Source organism: Aulonocara sp. 'chitande type north' Nkhata Bay, linkage group LG3 (genome assembly GCF_057382095.1).
Source record: "Aulonocara sp. 'chitande type north' Nkhata Bay isolate Kocher_YH1m ecotype deep benthic linkage group LG3, A_spYH_male_GT1.1, whole genome shotgun sequence".
Classification (NCBI taxonomy): Eukaryota; Metazoa; Chordata; class Actinopteri; order Cichliformes; family Cichlidae; genus Aulonocara; species Aulonocara sp. 'chitande type north' Nkhata Bay.
This window is the reverse complement of record NC_141346.1, coordinates 23,801,561-23,822,689: the sequence shown is the minus strand read 5'-3', so window position 1 is coordinate 23,822,689 and position 21,129 is coordinate 23,801,561. Positions and strand designations below refer to the sequence as shown.

At 40.4% G+C, this 21,129-nt stretch overlaps 1 protein-coding gene and 1 non-coding gene across 2 annotated transcripts; both read left to right on the top strand.

The window, feature by feature from the left end:
- Positions 1-6,628: 6,628 nt before the first annotated feature.
- Positions 6,629-6,710, top strand: trnap-ugg (transfer RNA proline (anticodon UGG)). The gene has a single exon. It is a non-coding gene; the product is annotated as a tRNA-Pro (tRNA).
- Positions 6,711-16,050: 9,340 nt separating this feature from the next.
- LOC147334669 (Fc receptor-like protein 5) lies at positions 16,051-20,632 on the top strand. The gene is made up of 6 exons (XM_086287390.1): positions 16,051-16,081; positions 16,246-16,305; positions 17,564-17,830; positions 18,120-18,527; positions 18,884-18,949; positions 20,390-20,632. The coding sequence occupies exons 1-6, from the start codon at positions 16,051-16,053 to the stop codon at positions 20,443-20,445; spliced, it is 888 nt and encodes a 295-aa protein (XP_086143516.1). The 3' UTR covers positions 20,446-20,632.
- Positions 20,633-21,129: the final 497 nt, after the last annotated feature.

Here is a 21,129-nt window from a genome sequence, read left to right as displayed (position 1 = left end):
CCCATTATATTGTATATTATATAGCTTTCTTGTTATATGTAAAATTGTATTTATTTAAATTTTTACTTTTTAATTATTTTACTTGCATTTTTTAATCACTTTTATATTTAAATATATTTAAATGTTCATTTGCTATTTATCTAGGGAGTGAAGAGTAACGCAATTTCTATTCTCCGTATGTCCTGTACATGTGGCAGAATCGACAAATAAAGTTGACTTTGACTTGACTTTGACTTTGACTTTGACTTATCTACATCCGATTGCCTCGAGGCCTTATGACATCCTCCACACTATGCAGATGAACATATAAAAGTGATGAACACCTCTTTCGTCGAATTTTGAGTGTTTCAATCAACTTTGTTACATCTGTGGTGTTCCCGCCGTCAAAAGTGACTGCCATAGATAATGAATAGAACCCCCCAGCCCCTCTTTGGCCTCTGACCCACTGAATGTCCCACTCAATGACCACTGAACGACCCATTGACCCACCCACTGAACTGAATTCGGTAATGAAAAATGTTTCTTATGTTAATTTAAGAGCACTAAAGTAACCCCTTACTTTAGTGCTCTGGGGGTGAAAACAACCGTAGGGTTAAAAAGAAGCACCTAGCCGTGTAGTCCGCCTTTACAAATATTTTTAAGTAAGCGAATGAATCATTTTAAAGAGCCCACTGAATTTGAGCAAGGTACTGTAATAGTATGCCACCAAATATTTAAAATTAACATTAGTATTTTAACAGTTAAGATGTCTTTTAGCTGAATTCCTGCTTGTGTGAAGCCCTCACATAGAGTGTGAGCATGCTGTGGGCCTCCTGCACATGCACAACGGGCACCGTAAAGGTCCTTCTGTGCTTAGGTATCTTAAGTAAGGTTTACTTAGATTTTTTTTTTTAATTCTGGGAACTAATTCGATTTTACAGTGTATACTTCATGCTGGTGCTGGGATGTGGGTCTATCTGCAGTGTCCTCATACAGTCTGCTTCCTTGGAGCCTGTTTGAAAGTGTGAATAAAAGAAAGCTAATGTTAAAGTCTACACTGTGAGTGGACATTGTGTTTTAAGTTTAACATATTTTGCATTTTGTTAATGTTTTGTGACTTGTACAGCTCTGTATACAGATACGTCTTTTTTTTCCTGTGTCCATATAATATTTTATGGGAATGATGCCATATGATGCCATAGCCCTGACACTACACACTGCCCTGTCACACCTGGAGAAGAGAGACACGTACAGTGGGGCAAAAAAGTATTTAGTCAGCCACCGATTGTGCAAGTTCCCCCACTTAAAATGATGACAGAGGTCAGTAATTTGCACCAGAGGTACACTTCAACTGTGAGAGACAGAATGTGAAAAAAAAATCCATGAATTCACATGGTAGGATTTGTAAAGAATTTATTCGTAAATCAGGGTGGAAAATAAGTATTTAGTCATAACAAAAATACAACTCAATACTTTGTAACATAACCTTTGTTGGCAATAACAGAGGTCAAACGTTTACTATAGGTCTTTACCAGGTTTGCACACACAGTAGCTGGTATTTTGGCCCATTCCTCCATGCAGGTCTTCTCGAGAGCAGTGATGTTTTGGGGCTGTCGCCGAGCAACACGGACTTTCAACTCCCGCCACAGATTTTCTATGGGGTTGAGGTCTGGAGACTGGCTAGGCCACTCCAGGACTTTCAAATGCTTCTTACGGAGCCACTCCTTTGTTGCCCGGGCGGTGTGTTTTGGATCATTGTCATGTTGGAAGACCCAGCCTCGTTTCATCTTCAAAGTTCTCACTGATGGAAGGAGATTTTGGCTCAAAATCTCACGATACATGGCCCCATTCATTCTGTCCTTAACACGGATCAGTCGTCCTGTCCCCTTGGCAGAAAAACAGCCCCATAGCATGATGTTTCCACCCCCATGCTTCACAGTAGGTATGGTGTTCTTGGGATGCAACTCAGTATTCTTCTTCCTCCAAACACGACGAGTTGAGTTTATACCAAAAAGTTCTACTTTGGTTTCATCTGACCACATGACATTCTCCCAATCCTCTGCTGTATCATCCATGTGCTCTCTGGCAAACTTCAGACGGGCCTGGACATGCACTGGCTTCGGCAGCGGAACACGTCTGGCACTGCGGGATTTGATTCCCTGCCGTTGTAGTGTGTTACTGATGGTGACCTTTGTTACTTTGGTCCCAGCTCTCTGCAGGTCATTCACCAGGTCCCCCCGTGTGGTTCTGGGATCTTTGCTCACCGTTCTCATGATCATTTTGACCCCACGGGATGAGATCTTGCGTGGAGCCCCAGATCGAGGGAAATTATCAGTGGTCTTGTATGTCTTCCATTTTCTGATGATTGCTCCCACAGTTGATTTTTTCACACCAAGCTGCTTGCCTATTGTAGATTCACTCTTCCCAGTCTGGTGCAGGTCTACAATACTTTTCCTGGTGTCCTTCGAAAGCTCTTTGGTCTTGGCCATGGCGGAGTTTGGAGTCTGACTGTTTGAGGCTGTGGACAGGTGTCTTTTATACAGATGATGAGTTCAAACAGGTGCCATTCATACAGGTAACGAGTGGGGGACAGAAAAGCGTCTTACAGAAGACGTTACAGGTCTGTGAGAGCCAGAGATTTTCCTTGTTTGAGGTGACCAAATACTTATTTTCCACCCTAATTTACGAATAAATTCTTTACAAATCCTACCATCGTTCCCTCGAAGCTGGACAGGAAACTGCAGGATCTAGGACTGAGCAGCTCCCTCTGCAGCTGGATCCTTAGCTTCCTGTCTGACAGACGCCAAGTGGTCAGACTGGGCAGCATCACCTCATCCCCCGTCACACTGAACACTGGTGCTCCACAGGGGTGTGTACTGAGCCCTCTCCTGTACTCACTCTACACCTACGACTGCACGGCCACTAACAACTCCAACATCATTGTGAAGTTTGCGGACGACACTACAGTGGTGGGTCTTATCACCAACAGTGATGAGACAGCTTACAGGGAGGAGGTCAGCGCCCTGACCCACTGGTGTCAAGACAACCATCTCACCCTCAACGTCGCAAAGACAAAGGAGTTGATAGTGGACTTCCGGAGGTGCAGAGAAGTACACACCCCCATCACCATCAACGGCGCTGCTGTGGAGAGAGTGAGCAGCTTCCGGTTCCTTGGTGTACATCTGGCTGAGGATCTTACGTGGTCAGTACACACAAACAAAACAGTGAAGAAGGTGCAGCAGCGCCTCTTCTTTCTCAGGAGACTGAAAAGATTCGGCATGAGCCCCCGCATCCTCAGGACCTTCTATCACTGTGCCATTGAGAGCATCCTCACTGGATGCATCACCACCTGGTATGGCAACAGCACCGCCTACAACTGCAAAGCTCTCCAGCGAGTAGTGCGGTGCTCTGAACGGATAATTGGAGGTGAGCTTCCCTCCCTCCAAGACATCTACAGGAAGCGGTGCCTGAGGAAAGCGGGGAGGATCATCAAGGACTCCAGTCACCCCAGCCATAAACTGTTCAGACTACTTCCATCAGGAAGGAGGTTCTGCAGCATCCGGTCCCGTACCAGCAGACTGAGAGACAGCTTTTTCCATCAGGCCATCAGACTGCTGAACACTTCATAGACACCTCAGCTTCACTACTAGAACTTTAACATTATGCACTCCATACTGTACAGTAACGCCACTGTTTTGCACATGTCTCACTCTGTATATTTTATTTTATATATTTTATTTATTGTTTACTCTATTTAATTTGTAAAATATGTGTATACACACACACGTAGAAAAATATTTAGTATACACATCCAGAAATGCATATACTATTATATATTGTACATATATTTATTAGTTTCAGATGTAGCCATTCTTGTATTTTGCTTGTTTACATTATTGTATTTTGCACAACTCTGTTGCTTGTGAAGTACCAATGTACCTGCACATGTGATGTGACAATAAAAGTGATTTGATTTGATTTGAATGGGAAAACCACAACCTTTAAAAGACATTTTAAAATATAAACTAAGCATTATGAGTGTTCAGATTGATTTGTCTGCTTTAATGAGTTAGTTTTTTTTCTGTAATGCTACATACATTACAATACAAACAGTCTTCATTTCCACTTCCTCTAAAAGAATGATTAAAGAGCTTTTTAGAGCTGCCATGTGGTTTTATACCAGATGTAAAAATGTTAAAAATAGTCATTATAACTTAGGGGTTTCTGAATAAAAAAACAAACAAAAAAACCCCAAACAAAACCAAAACAAAACTACAGTTATATAACATAATTGCTTTAGGTGAAGCACCTAGTGTTTTTAAGAAAGCCAAAGATCATCATGGCTGTTTATGCAGTATGTAAACATTTTGAAACTGACGTTAATCAACAGAGATAATAAATGCAACTATTTCCCCAGTGATATTCAGTATGCGTTAGATGCAGTATGATCACAAGTGCTTCATATTAAATTATCAGGGATTTTAAAACATATTAAAACAAAATTCACAAACATTTATGTACCCATTGTCAGCACAGTTCAAAATGATGTGGTAAAGATAAAACCAAAACTCTTGTAACATGTCGCAACTTCAGTTTTGAAGGGTGGTTTTAAAAGCTCAAACTTCTTCAAAATGTTACCAAAGCTGCTGGCTAACTGATGAAATCAAGATAGTTTATCTTCAAGTCACAGACGAGTTCCTTTCCTATCTTCCATTTTTTCATATTAAAGAAAAAAATAACTTCAGTTACATCTTTTGGGTTTTTTAAGGCACAAAGCCCACTGGAACAAAGACAACCAACTGCACGGCAAGCCACAAGACAGACAAAACACAAGACAGAGCTCTTTGTCCTTTGACTCATGAGGGAAGCTGGCCAAGGCCAAGAACTGCTCCCCTCACTTGAACCCAGCCAACCTCGACTGACTTCCTCATCACTGCCTCTTTTATTGACAACAAACAATCATACATGAATATACAATTACAAATACACGTGACAGTCTTAGGCAGGCATATCTGATCAAAATCAGCGTCTGTATTCTGTGTGTGTGTTTTCAGCCATACCATACATAGACATACTTCCTTATCAACCTTTCCAGTTGCAACAAACAGGGTGCAACTTTTCAATGAACTTAACATGTATATGAGGTATGCTGAAAAGCAGAAGTGAGCGTATCGCTAAACTATAAAACCAGGAACTTGAAAAAAGTCATATCTCAAGTGAACCTTTAAAGGTGTGAAGTCGTGCACCTTAGAAGAGCAGAACCTTGTGTTTTCTAAATGTGCAATGTAGCTCATATCTGCACAAGGCTGCATTTTAATTGGTGAAAAAACATTTTATTAGCACACATGCAACAGGAACTTTGTCGCATGGAGTCACACAAACCACCTGCAACTCAACACCTCAAAGACTAAGGAACTGGTTGTGGACTTCGGGAGGTCCAGAGAAGGTCCACTGCCGGTTCAGATAGAGGGGGAGGAGGTGGAGGTGGTCAACAAGTACAAGTACCTCGGGCTGTGGGTGGACAATAAACTGGACTGGTCATGCAACACAGAGCACCTGTATAAAAAAGCCCAAAGCCGACTGTACTTCCTCAGGAGGCTGAGGTCTTTTAACATCTGCAGGAAGCTCCTGAGGATGTTTTACCAGTCGGTGGTTGCTGGAGTACTTTTCTATGCTGTGGTGTGCTGGGGGAGCAACACAGCAAAGAAGGACTCATCCAAGCTGGAGAAACTGATCAGGAGGGCTAGCTCTGTGGTCGGCATGAAGCTGGACACTCTGGTGACAGTGGCAGAGAAAAGGACATTAAAGAAACTGATGGACATTATGAACAATGCTGGGCATCCTCTGCACACGGCCATAAACAACCAGAAGAGTCTGTTCAGTGACAGGTTGCTTCTCCCCAAGACAAGAACTAACAGACTTAAAAACTCCTTTGTCCCACACGCCATCAAACTGTTTAACTCCTCTCTGGAGGGGAGAGGGAGGGAAAACAGGAGGACAAAGGAGGGGGGAACAACTAAGCTGTAGTGCCTCTTCACCTCACTGTACAATACCTTGTGCAATACTTTTTGTAAATAGTCAACAGTGCAATAGACTCAATACTTGAAATGTGCAATTCACTTGTATTTTTATTTTTTATTCCTATTTATTCTATTTATCCCCTTTGTATATTTTATTTATATTTGTCTCTGTATTTATATATGTGTGTGTGTGTGTGTGTGTGTGTGTGTGTGTGTGTGTGTGTGTGTGTGTGTGTGTGTGTGTGTATATATATATATATATATATAACAATTCTGTAACTGTAACTTCGGTCGTTGCTGTGCTTTTTGGAAGTCGAATTTTCCAGAGGAACCCACCCGAGGGATTAATAAAGTTCTATCTTATCTTATCTTATCTTATCTTATCTTATCACATTGACAACCGTTTTAGGACTTTATAGCAATGATTATATATATATATATATATATATTAGCACAAATGACAGTCTTACAAACATCAACCTTGACAACATCCTAATGGTTTTATCTAAATTCAGTGTTGCGTTATACAGTGGCAAAAATATAAAAAAAATTAAAAATTAAAAATTTAATTGAGTAAAATTTAATTTGTCTTAACAATTTTTGAGATGCACTCCTTATAACACCTTAAAGCTGTGATGGCTGAGTAGTTACGGCATTGTACTTGGAATCCAAAGGGGATTCCCTGTGCAGGTTCAAATCCTGCTCACAGCAGTAGTGGCTTTCTCTGAACAGATTAAGTATTAGTGAGTTTCCCAAAGGAACCCACTTGAGGGATTCATGAAGCTTTATCTGATTTTTTTTAATCTAATCTCTATGTTATATCGAAATGTTAATTCTGAATTACATTTCTCAGCCTATTTTAGCTCCCTGTCTCATAGACATGGAGGAAGCACAAAAACTATTGAAAGAATTGTGCACACAAACATACTGAATGAGGAAATGCATTTGCACTGTGAAATAAATGAGAAGTTGCACAAATTTCCACAAGACTTCTAGGTAGATTTCTTTTTTTTTCAACTAATGACTAAGAATAGAATTTGAGTAAAAGAAGAATTGTATTATGCATTGTTATATTATCTTAAACCTCTGAGACTGTCCTTGTTACACCCCGGCCTAGGCAACCGGAGTGCAACATGAAAAGTAAAGATAAGGAAAATAAAACTACGAAGAAAAACACTAAGGCTCTCCACCAAAATCCCAAAAAGTGTCTCAAAACGAATTTATTTACATCAAAACACAAAACGTCAAACTATTTACAACGGGGGGGGAAGATCGCGACCATGACATACAGAAACACAGGGCTTAAATACATAGAAGGAGCAATCAGGGAATGGACCACAGGAGGGAAACACAGCCGGGGCAAATTAGAACTGACGAGACAAGGAAACGTAAACTGAACACACTAAGATAACACAGACTTTCAAAGTAAAGTAGGAAACACATAACAGTCACGCAAAAACAACACATTACCAACGCCAAATCGTAACATACCCGGAGGAGCACCTAGACACTCAAATCCCCACACAATTACGGCCACAGTCGTAACACCCCCTTACCCAAGAATTAACATTAACCCCAAAATGTTTAATTCAAGGAGACAGTGCTCTAGACAGGGTGTCAGCCAATACGTTAACCTTCCCTTTCTTGTAGCTGATCTCCAAGTTAAAATCTTGCAACAACAAGGACCAGCGCATAAGTCTTTGATTGGAGTTGCACATTCGGGAAAGGAACACCAGTGGGTTGTGACCGGTAAACACCTGCACAGGCAGCACACTTGACCCAGCATAGACCTAACATACCCCCCACCCAAAAAAAACAAACATTTAAAACATACAACCCCAACGAAAAAATGAAAAGTTCCATGTCCAGCCCATACGGCACCGGCCACCGTCCCGCAGGCGACGCTGATGACTGGACGGGTCCTCCAGTGGAAACGGAAAACCGGAGCGGGCCCTCGGACACTCCAGCGAAGACGGATGAAGGCTGGAGCGGTCCCTCGGATCCTCCAGCGAAGGTGGATGAAGGCTGGAGCGGTCCCACGGACCCTCCAGCAGACGACGAAGGCTGAGGCGGCCCCTCGGACCCCCCAGCGAAGGCAAATGAAAACTGAAGCGGTCCCACGGACCCTCCAGCGGAGGCAGATGAAACTGATGGAGGCTGGAGCGGTCCCCCTGACCCTCCAGCAGACGACGAAGGCTGAGGCGGTCCCTCGGACCCCCCAGCGAAGGCAGATGAAACTGATGGAGGCTGGAGCGGTCCCCCTGACCCTCCAGCAGACGACGAAGGCTGAGGCGGTCCCTCGGACCCCCCAGCGAAGGCAAATGAAAACTGAAGCGGTCCCACGGACCCTCCAGCGGAGGCAGATGAAACTGATGGAGGCTGGAGCGGTCCCCCTGACCCTCCAGCAGACGACGAAGGCTGAGGCGGTCCCTCGGACCCCCCAGCGAAGGCAAATGAAGGCTGGAGCGGTCCCACGGACCCTCCAGCGAAGGCGGATGAAGTGTGGAGCGGTCCCACGGACCCTCCAACGAAGACAGACGGAGGCTGGAGCGGTCCTCGGACCCCACAGTGATTGGACGAGCCCCCATATGTTACACCCCGGCCTAGGCAACCGGGGTGCAACGTAGAAAAGCAAAGATAAGGAAAATAAAACTACGAAGAAAAACACTAAGGCTCTCCACCAAAATCCCAAAAAGTGTCTCAAAACGAATTTATTTACATCAAAACACAAAACGTCAAACTATTTACAACGGGGGGGAAGATCGCGACCATGACATACAGAAACACAGGGCTTAAATACATAGAAGGAGCAATCAGGGAATGGACCACAGGAGGGAAACACAGCCGGGGCAAATTAGAACTGACGAGACAAGGAAACGTAAACTGAACACACTAAGATAACACAGACTTTCAAAGTAAAGTAGGAAACACATAACAGTCACGCAAAAACAACACATTACCAACGCCAAATCGTAACATACCCGGAGGAGCACCTAGACACTCAAATCCCCACACAATTACGGCCACAGTCGTAACAGTCCTAAAGAAAGAAAGTTGTTTTTTTAAGGGATCCTTTCTGCCCTTTTCAAAAATACAACATTAGGGTAGGGTTGTCATTGGTTTTATACAATGACTGTAGAAAACCTGGATGGTGCGACAGCTCCCCAAAGATGAAGCCAAAACGTCTCTGTCGCCCCCTGATGTCTGGCTGCAGTATAGGTCATAAACCCCACCTCCTCCGTGCCAGGAGGATTGCCAGGATATATACATCGGGGAAACCAAACAACCTCTGGCGAAGCGGATGGCACAACACAGAAGAGCTACCTCGTCAGGCCAGGACTCTGCAGTCTATTTACACCTACAGGCCAGTGGCGCTGGTTTGAGCGTGGAGTCAAAGAGGTCATTTAAAGGGAAAGACCATCTCTGAATCGAGGAGGCGGCCTAAGATCTGTGAAGGTTCTCAGTCATCCAGGTCATCGTAAGGAGCTTGGAAAGAAAAGCGTCTGGACTTCTTTAAGTTGCTTGAAGACGTTTCACCTCTCATCCGGGAAGCTTCTTCAGTTCTAAGGGTCAAATGGTGGGGAGTCCCAGATATAAACCCAGTGGGAGTTTCCCCCCAAAGAGGGACGAAGGACCCCCTGATGATCCTCTACCTAATCACATGAGCCAAGGTGTGAAAGCGGGTGTGGGTCCCAATCAGCCATGGTTTTGGGTGAGCTCATTTTGAAACCTGGCCCCACCTTATCATGCGAATTCCTGAGGGCAGAAGGCCCAGGATGTGAGTGGGCGTTAAGGCGTCTGGGAAGGGATCTCAAAACTGGATTATAGATGGCAGAGAGTTGGTGTCGTAAACCACCGCCTCTGTTCAAAGATGGTCTCTCACAGTGGACATAGATGGCTTCTTTCACTCCTCTTTAAAACCATCTGTCATCTCTGTCCAAAATGTGAACGTTGGCATCCTCGGCCTAAGGGTACATCTGTCATCATCTTACAATGCTGTGATTGCAGCCATTCCCCAACTCTCTGTGAATTGTACTCAAGGCCATTGATCAGTGGTCTTTGATCAGTGGGTTTTGGTCAGTGGTTGTTGATCAATGGTCATGAGAATTTGTTTAATTATGATTAAGGAACTCACCTCCCTGTCCATTGTTCCTTCAGTGGGCTGGTTTCAGTCATTATGCAAATGTACTGTTTATAAGATTGGGGAAACCTGCAGTTAGTTGAGACTGAAGAAGTCACTTGGATGAGTGACAAAACGTTTACAAAACGCTACGTCCAGATGAACAGAATCAACTTTTGGAAATGTGTTAAATAAGTTCTCAGAAAAAAAAGCACAAATAGATGATGTTCAAGCTGAAAATATATTAGATTTGATGTAAATGACATGGATATTCACAAAATGTGTATGACATATCCTGCTAAACTTCCCCCACTGCAATTTTCACAGAAATTCACAAATGAAAAATGACAAAATTAGCTTTTCAAGCATGTTTATTTGTAATACTCATCCAGATCTTTAGAAGTTTGTCATTTTGTCATTTGTCATTTTGTCATTTTTGTCCATTTTGATCAAACCATTTTTTACATAAAGTATTGTATTTGTATTCCATTATGCAAAATGGAATACAAAGGACTATGTCGGCTGCAGTTTTTATGAACAACTTAAGATTACACAAAAGGTAACAATTTATAGAGAGTATTAACAATTGAGCTCAATTGAGCTCAAATGCATTGTTCTCCACTGATTGTCTGTCAAAGGTTTCTACAACATGTTTGGTAAATTCAGTTGATTGGAGATTATTTGGAAAGGCATACACACTTGTCTATACAAGATCCCATCATTGGCAGTGCAGAGGACACATCAAGTCCAAGGACATAACTGTAGACCGGAGTGTATCAAGGCACAGGTCTGGGGACGGGTACAGAAAATTTCAGCGCATTTAAAGTTTCACAGTGCACAGTGGTCTCCATCATTCATAAGTGGAAAACATTTTGAACCACCTGGACTCTTGTCATGGCTACCAGACAGACTTATGCACAGACAGAGTTCTTTGACAATAAAAGAACACAGCTTATTAACAACGGGGAAGAGCTCAATGCTATATACAGTGGGACAAAAAAGTATTTAGTCAGCCACCGATTGTGCAAGTTCCCCCACTTAAAATGATGACAGAGGTCAGTAATTTGCACCAGAGGTACACTTCAACTGTGAGAGACAGAATGTGAAAAAAAAATCCATGAATCCACATGGTAGGATTTGTAAAGAATTTATTCGTAAATCAGGGTGGAAAATAAGTATTTGGTCACCTCAAACAAGGAAAATCTCTGGCTCTCACAGACCTGTAACGTCTTCTGTAAGAAGCTTTTCTGTCCCCCACTCGTTACCTGTATGAATGGCACCTGTTTGAACTCATCATCTGTATAAAAGACACCTGTCCACAGCCTCAAACAGTCAGACTCCAAACTCCGCCATGGCCACGACCAAAGAGCTTTCGAAGGACACCAGGAAAAGTATTGTAGACCTGCACCAGACTGGGAAGAGTGAATCTACAATAGGCAAGCAGCTTGGTGTGAAAAAATCAACTGTGGGAGCAATCATCAGAAAATGGAAGACATACAAGACCACTGATAATCTCCCTCGATCTGGGGCTCCACGCAAGATCTCATCCCGTGGGGTCAAAATGATCATGAGAACGGTGAGCAAAGATCTCAGAACCACACGGGGGGACCTGGTGAATGACCTGCAGAGAGCTGGGACCAAAGTAACAAAGGTCACCATCAGTAACACACTACAACGGCAGGGAATCAAATCCCGCAGTGCCAGACGTGTTCCGCTGCTGAAGCCAGTGCATGTCCAGGCCCGTCTGAAGTTTGCCAGAGAGCACATGGATGATACAGCAGAGGATTGGGAGAATGTCATGTGGTCAGATGAAACCAAAGTAGAACTTTTTGGTATAAACTCAACTTGTCGTGTTTGGAGGAAGAAGAATACTGAGTTGCATCCCAAGAACACCATACCTACTGTGAAGCATGGGGGTGGAAACATCATGCTATGGGGCTGTTTTTCTGCCAAGGGGACAGGACGACTGATCCGTGTTAAGGACAGAATGAATGGGGCCATGTATCGTGAGATTTTGAGCCAAAACCTCCTTCCATCAGTGAGAACTTTGAAGATGAAACGAGGCTGGGTCTTCCAACATGACAATGATCCAAAACACACCGCCCGGGCAACAAAGGAGTGGCTCCGTAAGAAGCATTTGAAAGTCCTGGAGTGGCCTAGCCAGTCTCCAGACCTCAACCCCATAGAAAATCTGTGGCGGGAGTTGAAAGTCCGTGTTGCTCGGCGACAGCCCCAAAACATCACTGCTCTCGAGAAGATCTGCATGGAGGAATACCAAAATACCAGCTACTGTGTGTGCAAACCTGGTAAAGACCTATAGTAAACGTTTGACCTCTGTTATTGCCAACAAAGGTTATGTTACAAAGTATTGAGTTGTATTTTTGTTATTGACCAAATAGTTATTTTCCACCCTGATTTACGAATAAATTCTTTACAAATCCTACCATGTGGATTCATGGATTTTCTTTTCACATTCTGTCTCTCACAGTTGAAGTGTACCTCTGGTGCAAATTACTGACCTCTGTCATCATTTTAAGTGGGGGAACTTGCACAATCGGTGGCTGACTAAATACTTTTTTGCCCCACTGTACATGTATAGTGATTTGGGAGGTGGGTCCAGGGCTCCAGGGAGAGGGGTAATCCACACACTTCAGCCGCATTTGGTACATAACTCTACTCACGCTGCCGCACACATTAAGGGTCCGTAATCCAGTCCATGAGGGGGATATCTACACACAGAATACAATAGTTAGGCGAATATACAGAGGGAGATCTCAGATGAAGCTCAGAGCTCGAACTCAGGAGATTCAACGTTCCAGTGGTGAACTGCTCTGTGCCACTGCCTTGAATAACAGCTGGGGAAAGATCAGCAGCAGGTGGTGACACTCACACAGGTGTGTGGGCCAAGAGCGAGAACCTGTAACGAGCTCCGCCCAGACAGAGAGGAGTGAAGGAGAGGCATAGAGGAAGAGAAAAACAAAAACAAAAATGGTAGCCAGTGTGAGACAGCCAGAAATACATGGGGACCATCACACTCTTCCCAGAGCTTGCCACCCAGCAAATTAGAGCAATTGCTGTAGACTAAGAACCCAAAGGTGACTATGACAGACATCCAACATTGATCTGTTGAGCACAATCCAGAAGAACAACCATTTCTGCAGCACTCAACCAACGTGTGTAAATGGTGTGTGACTGACCATATGGAAGCCAGTCCTCAGTAAAAGGCAGCTCTACATATTTGTTGTAATAAATACACTCTACAAATAACATGTTGACTAGATTTGCTTTGGGTGTGAAACTTGATAATTAAATCAATTTTTAACGTTGTAGGTTGTGGTGCATCAATTTTTGCATGCATATTCATTGTGTAATATTAATAAACTTGATAATAAACCTCAAAGTAAATCTTTGTAAACATGTGTTCCTTTTTCATGTTTCATATTTAAACTTGATCATGGTGACAGGCACTTGATAAGTCTAAAAACTCAAGAGAAAGAGCAACGCAGAACACCTCTGCTGAAAAGTTGATTATTACTGTTCCTTATTTTACATAAAATCATTCACTTTTGCTTATTAAAAATAATAATTAATATTTATAATTTTTTTTTTCTTATAGGTCATGTTTTATACTCTCACTATACAGTGTGTATTGTTTTGTTAAATACTAAATATTTCTTCTTTGGATTGAAATATTCATGGGGTACATTTGGAGTGTGTTTAAAAATATAATCTAATTTTAGTAGTAGCACTAAATGATGTAGCACTAAATGATGTGTTTGTATACCATCAAGCCAAATTCCAAGCAGTCCTGCTCCTCTTTGGCACATCAACAAAGTGTAGCAGTTGGCAATTAGTCTGGTGACATCCTATTAACTTTAGGAAGACACAACACCACTAGTAAGATGAGATTTCTCTCTTAACATTCAGATATTATTCTTACAAGTTCACCTTTTCTTGCCCTTCCTCTTCTGCCTGTTCTTTTTAGGAATGGATTACCTGCTGACATTCATAAATCTTCTTTATATATATATATATATAAATATATATACAGGGAGTGCAGAATTATTAGGCAAGTTGTATTTTTGAGGAATAATTTTATTATTGAACAACAACCATGTTCTCAATGAACCCAAAAAACTCATTAATATCAAAGCTGAATGTTTTTGGAAGTAGTTTTTAGTTTGTTTTTAGTTTTAGCTATTTTAGGGGGATATCTGTGTGTGCAGGTGACTATTATTGTGCATAATTATTAGGCAACTTAACAAAAAACAAATATATACCCATTTCAATTATTTATTTCTACCAGTGAAACCAATATAACATCTCCACATTCACAAATATACATTTCTGACATTCAAAAACAAAACAAAAACAAATCAGCGACCAATATAGCCACCTTTCTTTGCAAGGACACTCAAAAGCCTGCCATCCATGGATTCTGTCAGTGTTTTGATCTGTTCACCATCAACATTGCGTGCAGCAGCAACCACAGCCTCCCAGACACTGTTCAGAGAGGTGTACTGTTTTCCCTCCTTGTAAATCTCATATTTGATGATGGACCACAGGTTCTCAATGGGGTTCAGATCAGGTGAACAAGGAGGCCATGTCATTAGTTTTTCTTCTTTTATACTCTTTCTTGCCAGCCACGCTGTGGAGTACTTGGACGCGTGTGATGGAGCATTGTCCTGCATGAAAATCATGTTTTTCTTGAAGGATGCAGACTTCTTCCTGTACCACTGCTTGAAGAAGGTGTCTTCCAGAAACTGGCAGTAGGACTGTGAGTTGAGCTTGACTCCATCCTCAACCTGAAAAGGCCCCACAAGCTCATCTTTGATGATACCAGCCCAAACCAGTACTCCACCTCCACCTTGCTGGCGTCTGAGTCGGACTGGAGCTCTCTGCCCTTTACCAATCCAGCCACGGGTCCATCCATCTGGCCCATCAAGACTCACTCTTATTTCATCAGTCCATAAAACCTTAGAAAAACCAGTCTTGAGATATTTCTTGGCCCAGTCTTGACATTTCAGTTTGTGTGTCTTGTTCAGTGGTGGTCGTCTTTCAGCCTTTCTTACTTTGGCCATGTCTCTGAGTATTGCACACCTTGTGCTTTTGGGCACTCCAGTGATGTTGCAGCTCTGAGATATGGCCAAACTGGTGGCAAGTGGCATCTTGGCAGCTGCACGCTTGACTTTTCTCAGTTCATGGGCAGTTATTTGGCGCCTTGGTTTTTCCACACGCTTCTGGCGACCCTGTTGACTATTTTGAATGAAACGCTTGATTGTTCGATGATCACGCTTCAGAAGCTTTGCAATTTTGAGACTGCTGCATCCCTCTGCAAGATATCTCACTATTTTTGACTTTTCTGAGCCTGTCAAGTCCTTCTTTTGACCCATTTTGCCAAAGGAAAGGAAGTTGCCTAATAATTATGCACACCTGATATAGGGTGTTGATGTCATTAGACCACACCCCTTCTCATTACAGAGATGCACATCACCTAATATGTTTAACTGGTAGTAGGCTTTCGAGCCTATACAGCTTGGAGTAAGACAACATGCATGAAGAGGATGATGTGGACAAAATACTCATTTGCCTAATAATTCTGCACTCCCTGTATGTGTGTGTGGTGTGTGTGTGTGTGTATATACAAAAGATCTGCTGTCTTCTGTATGCCTATATCTTATACACACACACACACACACACACACACACACACACACACACACACACACACACACACACACACACACACACAAACCTTATTTTTTTACTTCTTATATTATATAATTAGGAATATATATCTGTTAGAAGGGTTTCTCGGAAAGGAAGACCTGTTGCTCTCTCAATCACCACAAGAAACACAGGAAGAGGAAGTTCCTATGAAGAAAAGACTTTCTTTCACTCTGACACTCACACAGTCAGCAACAAGACAACATGGAGGTCAGAACTCAAGGCATCAGACTGTGTGAGTACTGAGTTTCTCTGTCTACAATAAGTTATTTAGTCAGTCATTCCGAAAACATGTGCATGGGAGTAATGAGAAAAATATGTATATATTTAAAACAAATTAAAAGAAAATATTAAAAATATAACATCTATGCAAATCATTATGTTTCTTCATTTTTGCAGTGATGAATATGCTGTTGCTGCTGGTGACAACAGTTGACTTTGGAGATTTTCAAAGACATGGTACGTAGTTAAATGCTTGCGGAGATGTATTCACAGCAAAAATATAGTACAGCCTTATTTCTAAGGAAAAAATAATAAATTCTCATACTAACATATTATACGCATAGCCTTTCAAATGATTAAACCAAAGGAAAACATTAACTCATTGTAAATTTGACATCAACAATCCATTTCAAAATAGATGTTCCCGACTGTGTAGCATCCCCTTTCTTATTAACAATAGTCTAATAATGTCTTAATGTCTGGGAACTGAGGAGATCCGTTACTGGACTTTTGACAGAAGAATATTTCTTATTCTTATCTGATATGTATCTGTATATTTTCCATTTCATGATGTACCAAATGTTTTCAGATGATGAAAGATCTTAATTGAAGGCAGGTCTATTCACAACCTAAAATCTTCTATTTTGAAGCCATGCTGTTGCAAAAGATGCAGGATGCAGTTTTATTATTATCTTACCCAAATATGCAACACCTTCCCTGTAAAAGACATTTTTTGGATGGGAGCATATAGTCATGTAAAAGCAGTATATACATTTCAGCACTGATGGTGCCTTTTCAGATGTGCAAGGTGGCAGTTTGTAGGCACTAATGCAGCCCCATACCATCAAAGGTGCAGGCTTTTAAACTGAATGCTGATAGCAAGCTGGCTGGTTCCTCTTTTCTTTAGCTTAAAGGATGTGCCATCCAGGTTTTCCAAAAATGATGTCTAATTTAAATTTGTCAGACCACAGACTGGTTTTATACTCTGAGGTGATTTTAAATCAGCCTTTGTTGAAAAAAGATGGATATGTTTGTCAATCATGTTCACATATGTCTTATTCTTTGAACGGTGATTTTAGGAACAGGTCATGCTTAAAGATGACAGGGATCCAGTATTCATTTTTCACCTTGTACTTTGGACACAGAAATTTCTCCACATTCTTTGACTCTTTTGATTATATTATGTACAGTAGATGGTAACATATTCAAAGTCTTCATAATTTTACACTGAGTAACATTATTAATTTGTTCCACAATTTGTGTAGGAACATTTTTTTTCATAGATTGGTGAACGCCTACCCATCTGTACTTCTGAGAAACGTTGTCTCTCCAAAATTTTCTTTTCTAAATACCCAAACATGTCACTGACCTTTTGCCAGTTAACCTAACAAACTTTTCCCAAATTTTCCTCCAGCTATATTTTCTCAAATTCAAAAATGTTTGTCATGGTAATTTTTTTCATCATCTTCAATTTATCCTTTGATTTCTGTCTTAGATTCAGCTTTTCCTCAGGTTGTTCCAAATAGACAGCAATTCTTTGAACTAGAGTCAATTTCAATTAGCTGTGAAGGACTGAATGGACTGACTGGATGGAGAGTGATGAAAAAGACAAAGGGACATGTTAGACCATGTGCGTCTACCTGGGAAACATCTACTGGACCTTGCAATATTAGTAATGCATATCCATCAAGTGACAGTGGAGAATACTGGTGTGAAATAGCAGGAATACAAACAACCAACACAGTCAACATCACTGTAACTGGTATGTAAAGAGGGAATTACACCTTCTCATTTAAACTTCGCAGACTTTGTAAGTCAATATGTTTTGAAATTGCACATTTAGCCAAGCACGTAATATGATATTTTTTCCTGATAGAAAAAACAAACAAAAACGTCCTCATTATAAACACAGCATAACGACACAAATTTCTGTGCACTCTGATTCGGGTACATGTGATATGTTTTACACAACAATTTAATCAAAATGATAAATAATCTACTGTCTGTAGTAGGTGAAACTTTTATATGTTAACAAATCATGTGCCATTTAGGTGGTCCTGTGATCCTGGACAGCCCTGTGAATCCTGTAACGGAGGGAGATAACATGGCCTTACACTGTAGAAAAAAGGACAAAAAATCTAACTTCACTGCTGATTTCTATAAAAGTGGCATCTCCATTGGTCATAGTCCAACAGGAAGCATGATGAACCCCACTGTTTCCAAATCTGATGAAGGAGTCTACAAATGTAGCATCTCTGATACTGGAGAATCAGCAGAGAGCTGGCTAATTGTTAGAAGCCTGGAAACTCGTGCTCAAACTGAAGACAGTTATTTTCACCTATACCTTGGTGTCAGTGTTTCTATGATGGTTCTACTGCTGCTACTGGCAGGCCTCCTTTATTGGCTGAAATATCAACAAAAAATCCTAGGTCACACTGAAGAAATGCCACTGACGCAAAGTAAGCTTAAGTAGTTTTGACTAAATATTCATACCAGTAATAACCAGTTAGTCTGGTATATATATATATATATATATATATATATATATATATATATATAAAACTGTTAACCTCCAGTCTTCCTCGTCCCCACACACAGGTAAGGACAAATACTGAGTATATGTAGGTATGAACTGTTCTCATCTGTTGGTTTTTGTATTTTGTAATATTTGAAATCTGACCTTGTCCTGTAATGACCAGTAAATGCAATAGTTAGCCTTATAAAAACTCATCAAAATAATTAATATTGTGACAAGCACATTTTCCATAACAATTTTCTGTCTATGTTTTTCGGCTCTATGTTTTAATGTCTGCAGAGGCCAGTGAGGTGGAGTCAACCCAGGCGACATATGCTGTCATCACAAAACCAAGAATGATGAAAGGTAATTTACCCATCATTGACAAACACAAAAGATCTAACACCCTTAACTGCTTAAAAAGCTATAGTAAGAAAAAGCTTTGACAACTTGCTAGTGCCAAAACTTTGAAGAATAATAAACCTGAGCTAAACATCTTCTATTATTATTGAAGAGGGCTAAGGTTAGGAGTTCAGTTAAGGACTACTCAAAGAGTTAACTAGGTTAGAAAAAAAAGAAACCACTGACTTTTGCATTTTGATATTTATGGAACCTTGAAAGTTACTCTTTAAACAGTGCATTGGTGTGATGCTGATCACACATTGAGCTTTCTCGACATCTTAGATAAAAACCACATGAGAAACCCACAGACAGAAACAAATATGTGAGTCGCCGCAGTGACGTTTCTAAAGGTGGTTTGCAGGTCACAAATAAATATAAAAAGACTAAATGTGCACACTTGATTTATTTGTAATAAGAGAAGTGTTGACATATGAGTAGTGAATTTTAAAAGTAACCAAGGTGGGCCAGCCACATTGGTTACTATTTTGTACATACTATAATTTTAAATCTATTTTAAATCTAGCAGCTTATTTTTTCCCACAACTTGTTCTTCTAGATGCACCAAAATATGTTAGATCAGAACAGTTTTTAAATTATTATTTTCTTCAAATATATGCTAAATAAAAATTAAGTATTGTCTCAAGTATCAAGTGAATTACATTAATGATGAAGTGTAATGAAAGTGTAGTGTAAAATGCAGACAGACAATCAGTGTTTAAAAAAATAATTTTGAGACATGTATTCATTTATATCATAATCTGTCAAAAATTAGCTTGGCCAGTAAAGAATAAAACAAACAAACAAACAAAAAGTGTTTTCTGTGTGTGAATTTGATTGGAAAATAATAATTATTTTTTCTTTTCTTTCTTTTTTCAGCATGACAGTAGTCTCAAACACACAAACACACTGTCATTGCAGTAAACACAAGCTGGATTTGAAAAGACAATATAAATTTAAACAAATACACAAAACAACAACAACTAAAAAACAACTGTCACAACGAGCTGGCCTCTATGACCACATCACTGTGACCACTGATAAAGTAGTGTTGGATCATCAGCCAGGAACAGCTTTGAAATCTCTTTGAATTTGAAAAAGTGGATTTCAAACTTATTAGAATTGTACTTTTCCCCCCTTACATACAGTTTCTATATAGGCTTCCATATTTCAATGAGTCACTCGACCTGCTTTGGTTTGCTTCACAAAGCTGCATGAGTTCGTTAATTTTTTTTTTCTTTAGAGATTTTCAGTTGTAATTAGGTTAAACGAAAACATACATATAATCAACAAATGAACAATGTTTGTGCTTGATTATAAGAAAAAGGTGACCTTCTATTTGCAATTTTAATATACTGCTGCAGCATACTTAATTTAGAATTTAAATTTAAATTGTCTCCATAATAGAATCAAGAGCAGCCAGCTGGTCAGTGTGTTCTCCGGAGCGACCAGCCCATTTATAGGAGAAGAGGAAGTGGATTGCTTTGATTCTACAGTCTACAGACACAAATGAGGAAAATACTTGTATGACATCTGCATTCCGCTATGAAAATTGTTGTGTTCTCCCTTATAGCTGTGCTCCTCCCAGTTTTGTGGTAGAAAATTTGCAGTTTAGTTTCCTTATTTTTGATCTGCATATTTTGTCCGGCCTGCCACACAGCCTAATAACAACAGAATCAGTAACATTTTCCTCTAAAAATTATAGCATATTATTACAGCATAATAATAGTTAGTAAAAGTTAGTTAGTTAGTAGTTGGCAAATTAAGTAAACTAGTGGACATAGAAGGAATGGCAAACAAAGCTCTACAAATCAATGGAACTAGAACAATTAGACAGTAACGTGTTATGGTATCCTATAACACAATATTAAAATATCATTTTAAAATATTACATTAATACACAGTTGTTGTTCCAATGAGAAAATAACTAATTAAAAATAAAATCAACTGGATACATTTTATTCTACACAATGTGCTCTTAAATTAAGAAATATGGCTTTCAGAAATGTCACACTTAAAATGTCTTGTAATCTACTCTCTGTAGTAGGTAAAATGAAATCAGTTAAGATTTTGTACAATATGCACTTTTTGTTTTGTGTCTATTGTGACTTTTTTTTCTTTTTAATTATCATCTTGACCAACTTCAA

Coding starts and splice junctions, on each gene's coding strand:
- LOC147334669 (XM_086287390.1), top strand. CDS start 16,051: ATGGAGGTCAGAACTCAAGGCATCAGACTGT. Junction 16,306..17,563: donor TGGAGATTTTCAAAGACATG/GTACGTAGTTAA, acceptor TTTCTGTCTTAG/ATTCAGCTTTTCCTCAGGTT. Junction 17,831..18,119: donor AGTCAACATCACTGTAACTG/GTATGTAAAGAG, acceptor TGTGCCATTTAG/GTGGTCCTGTGATCCTGGAC.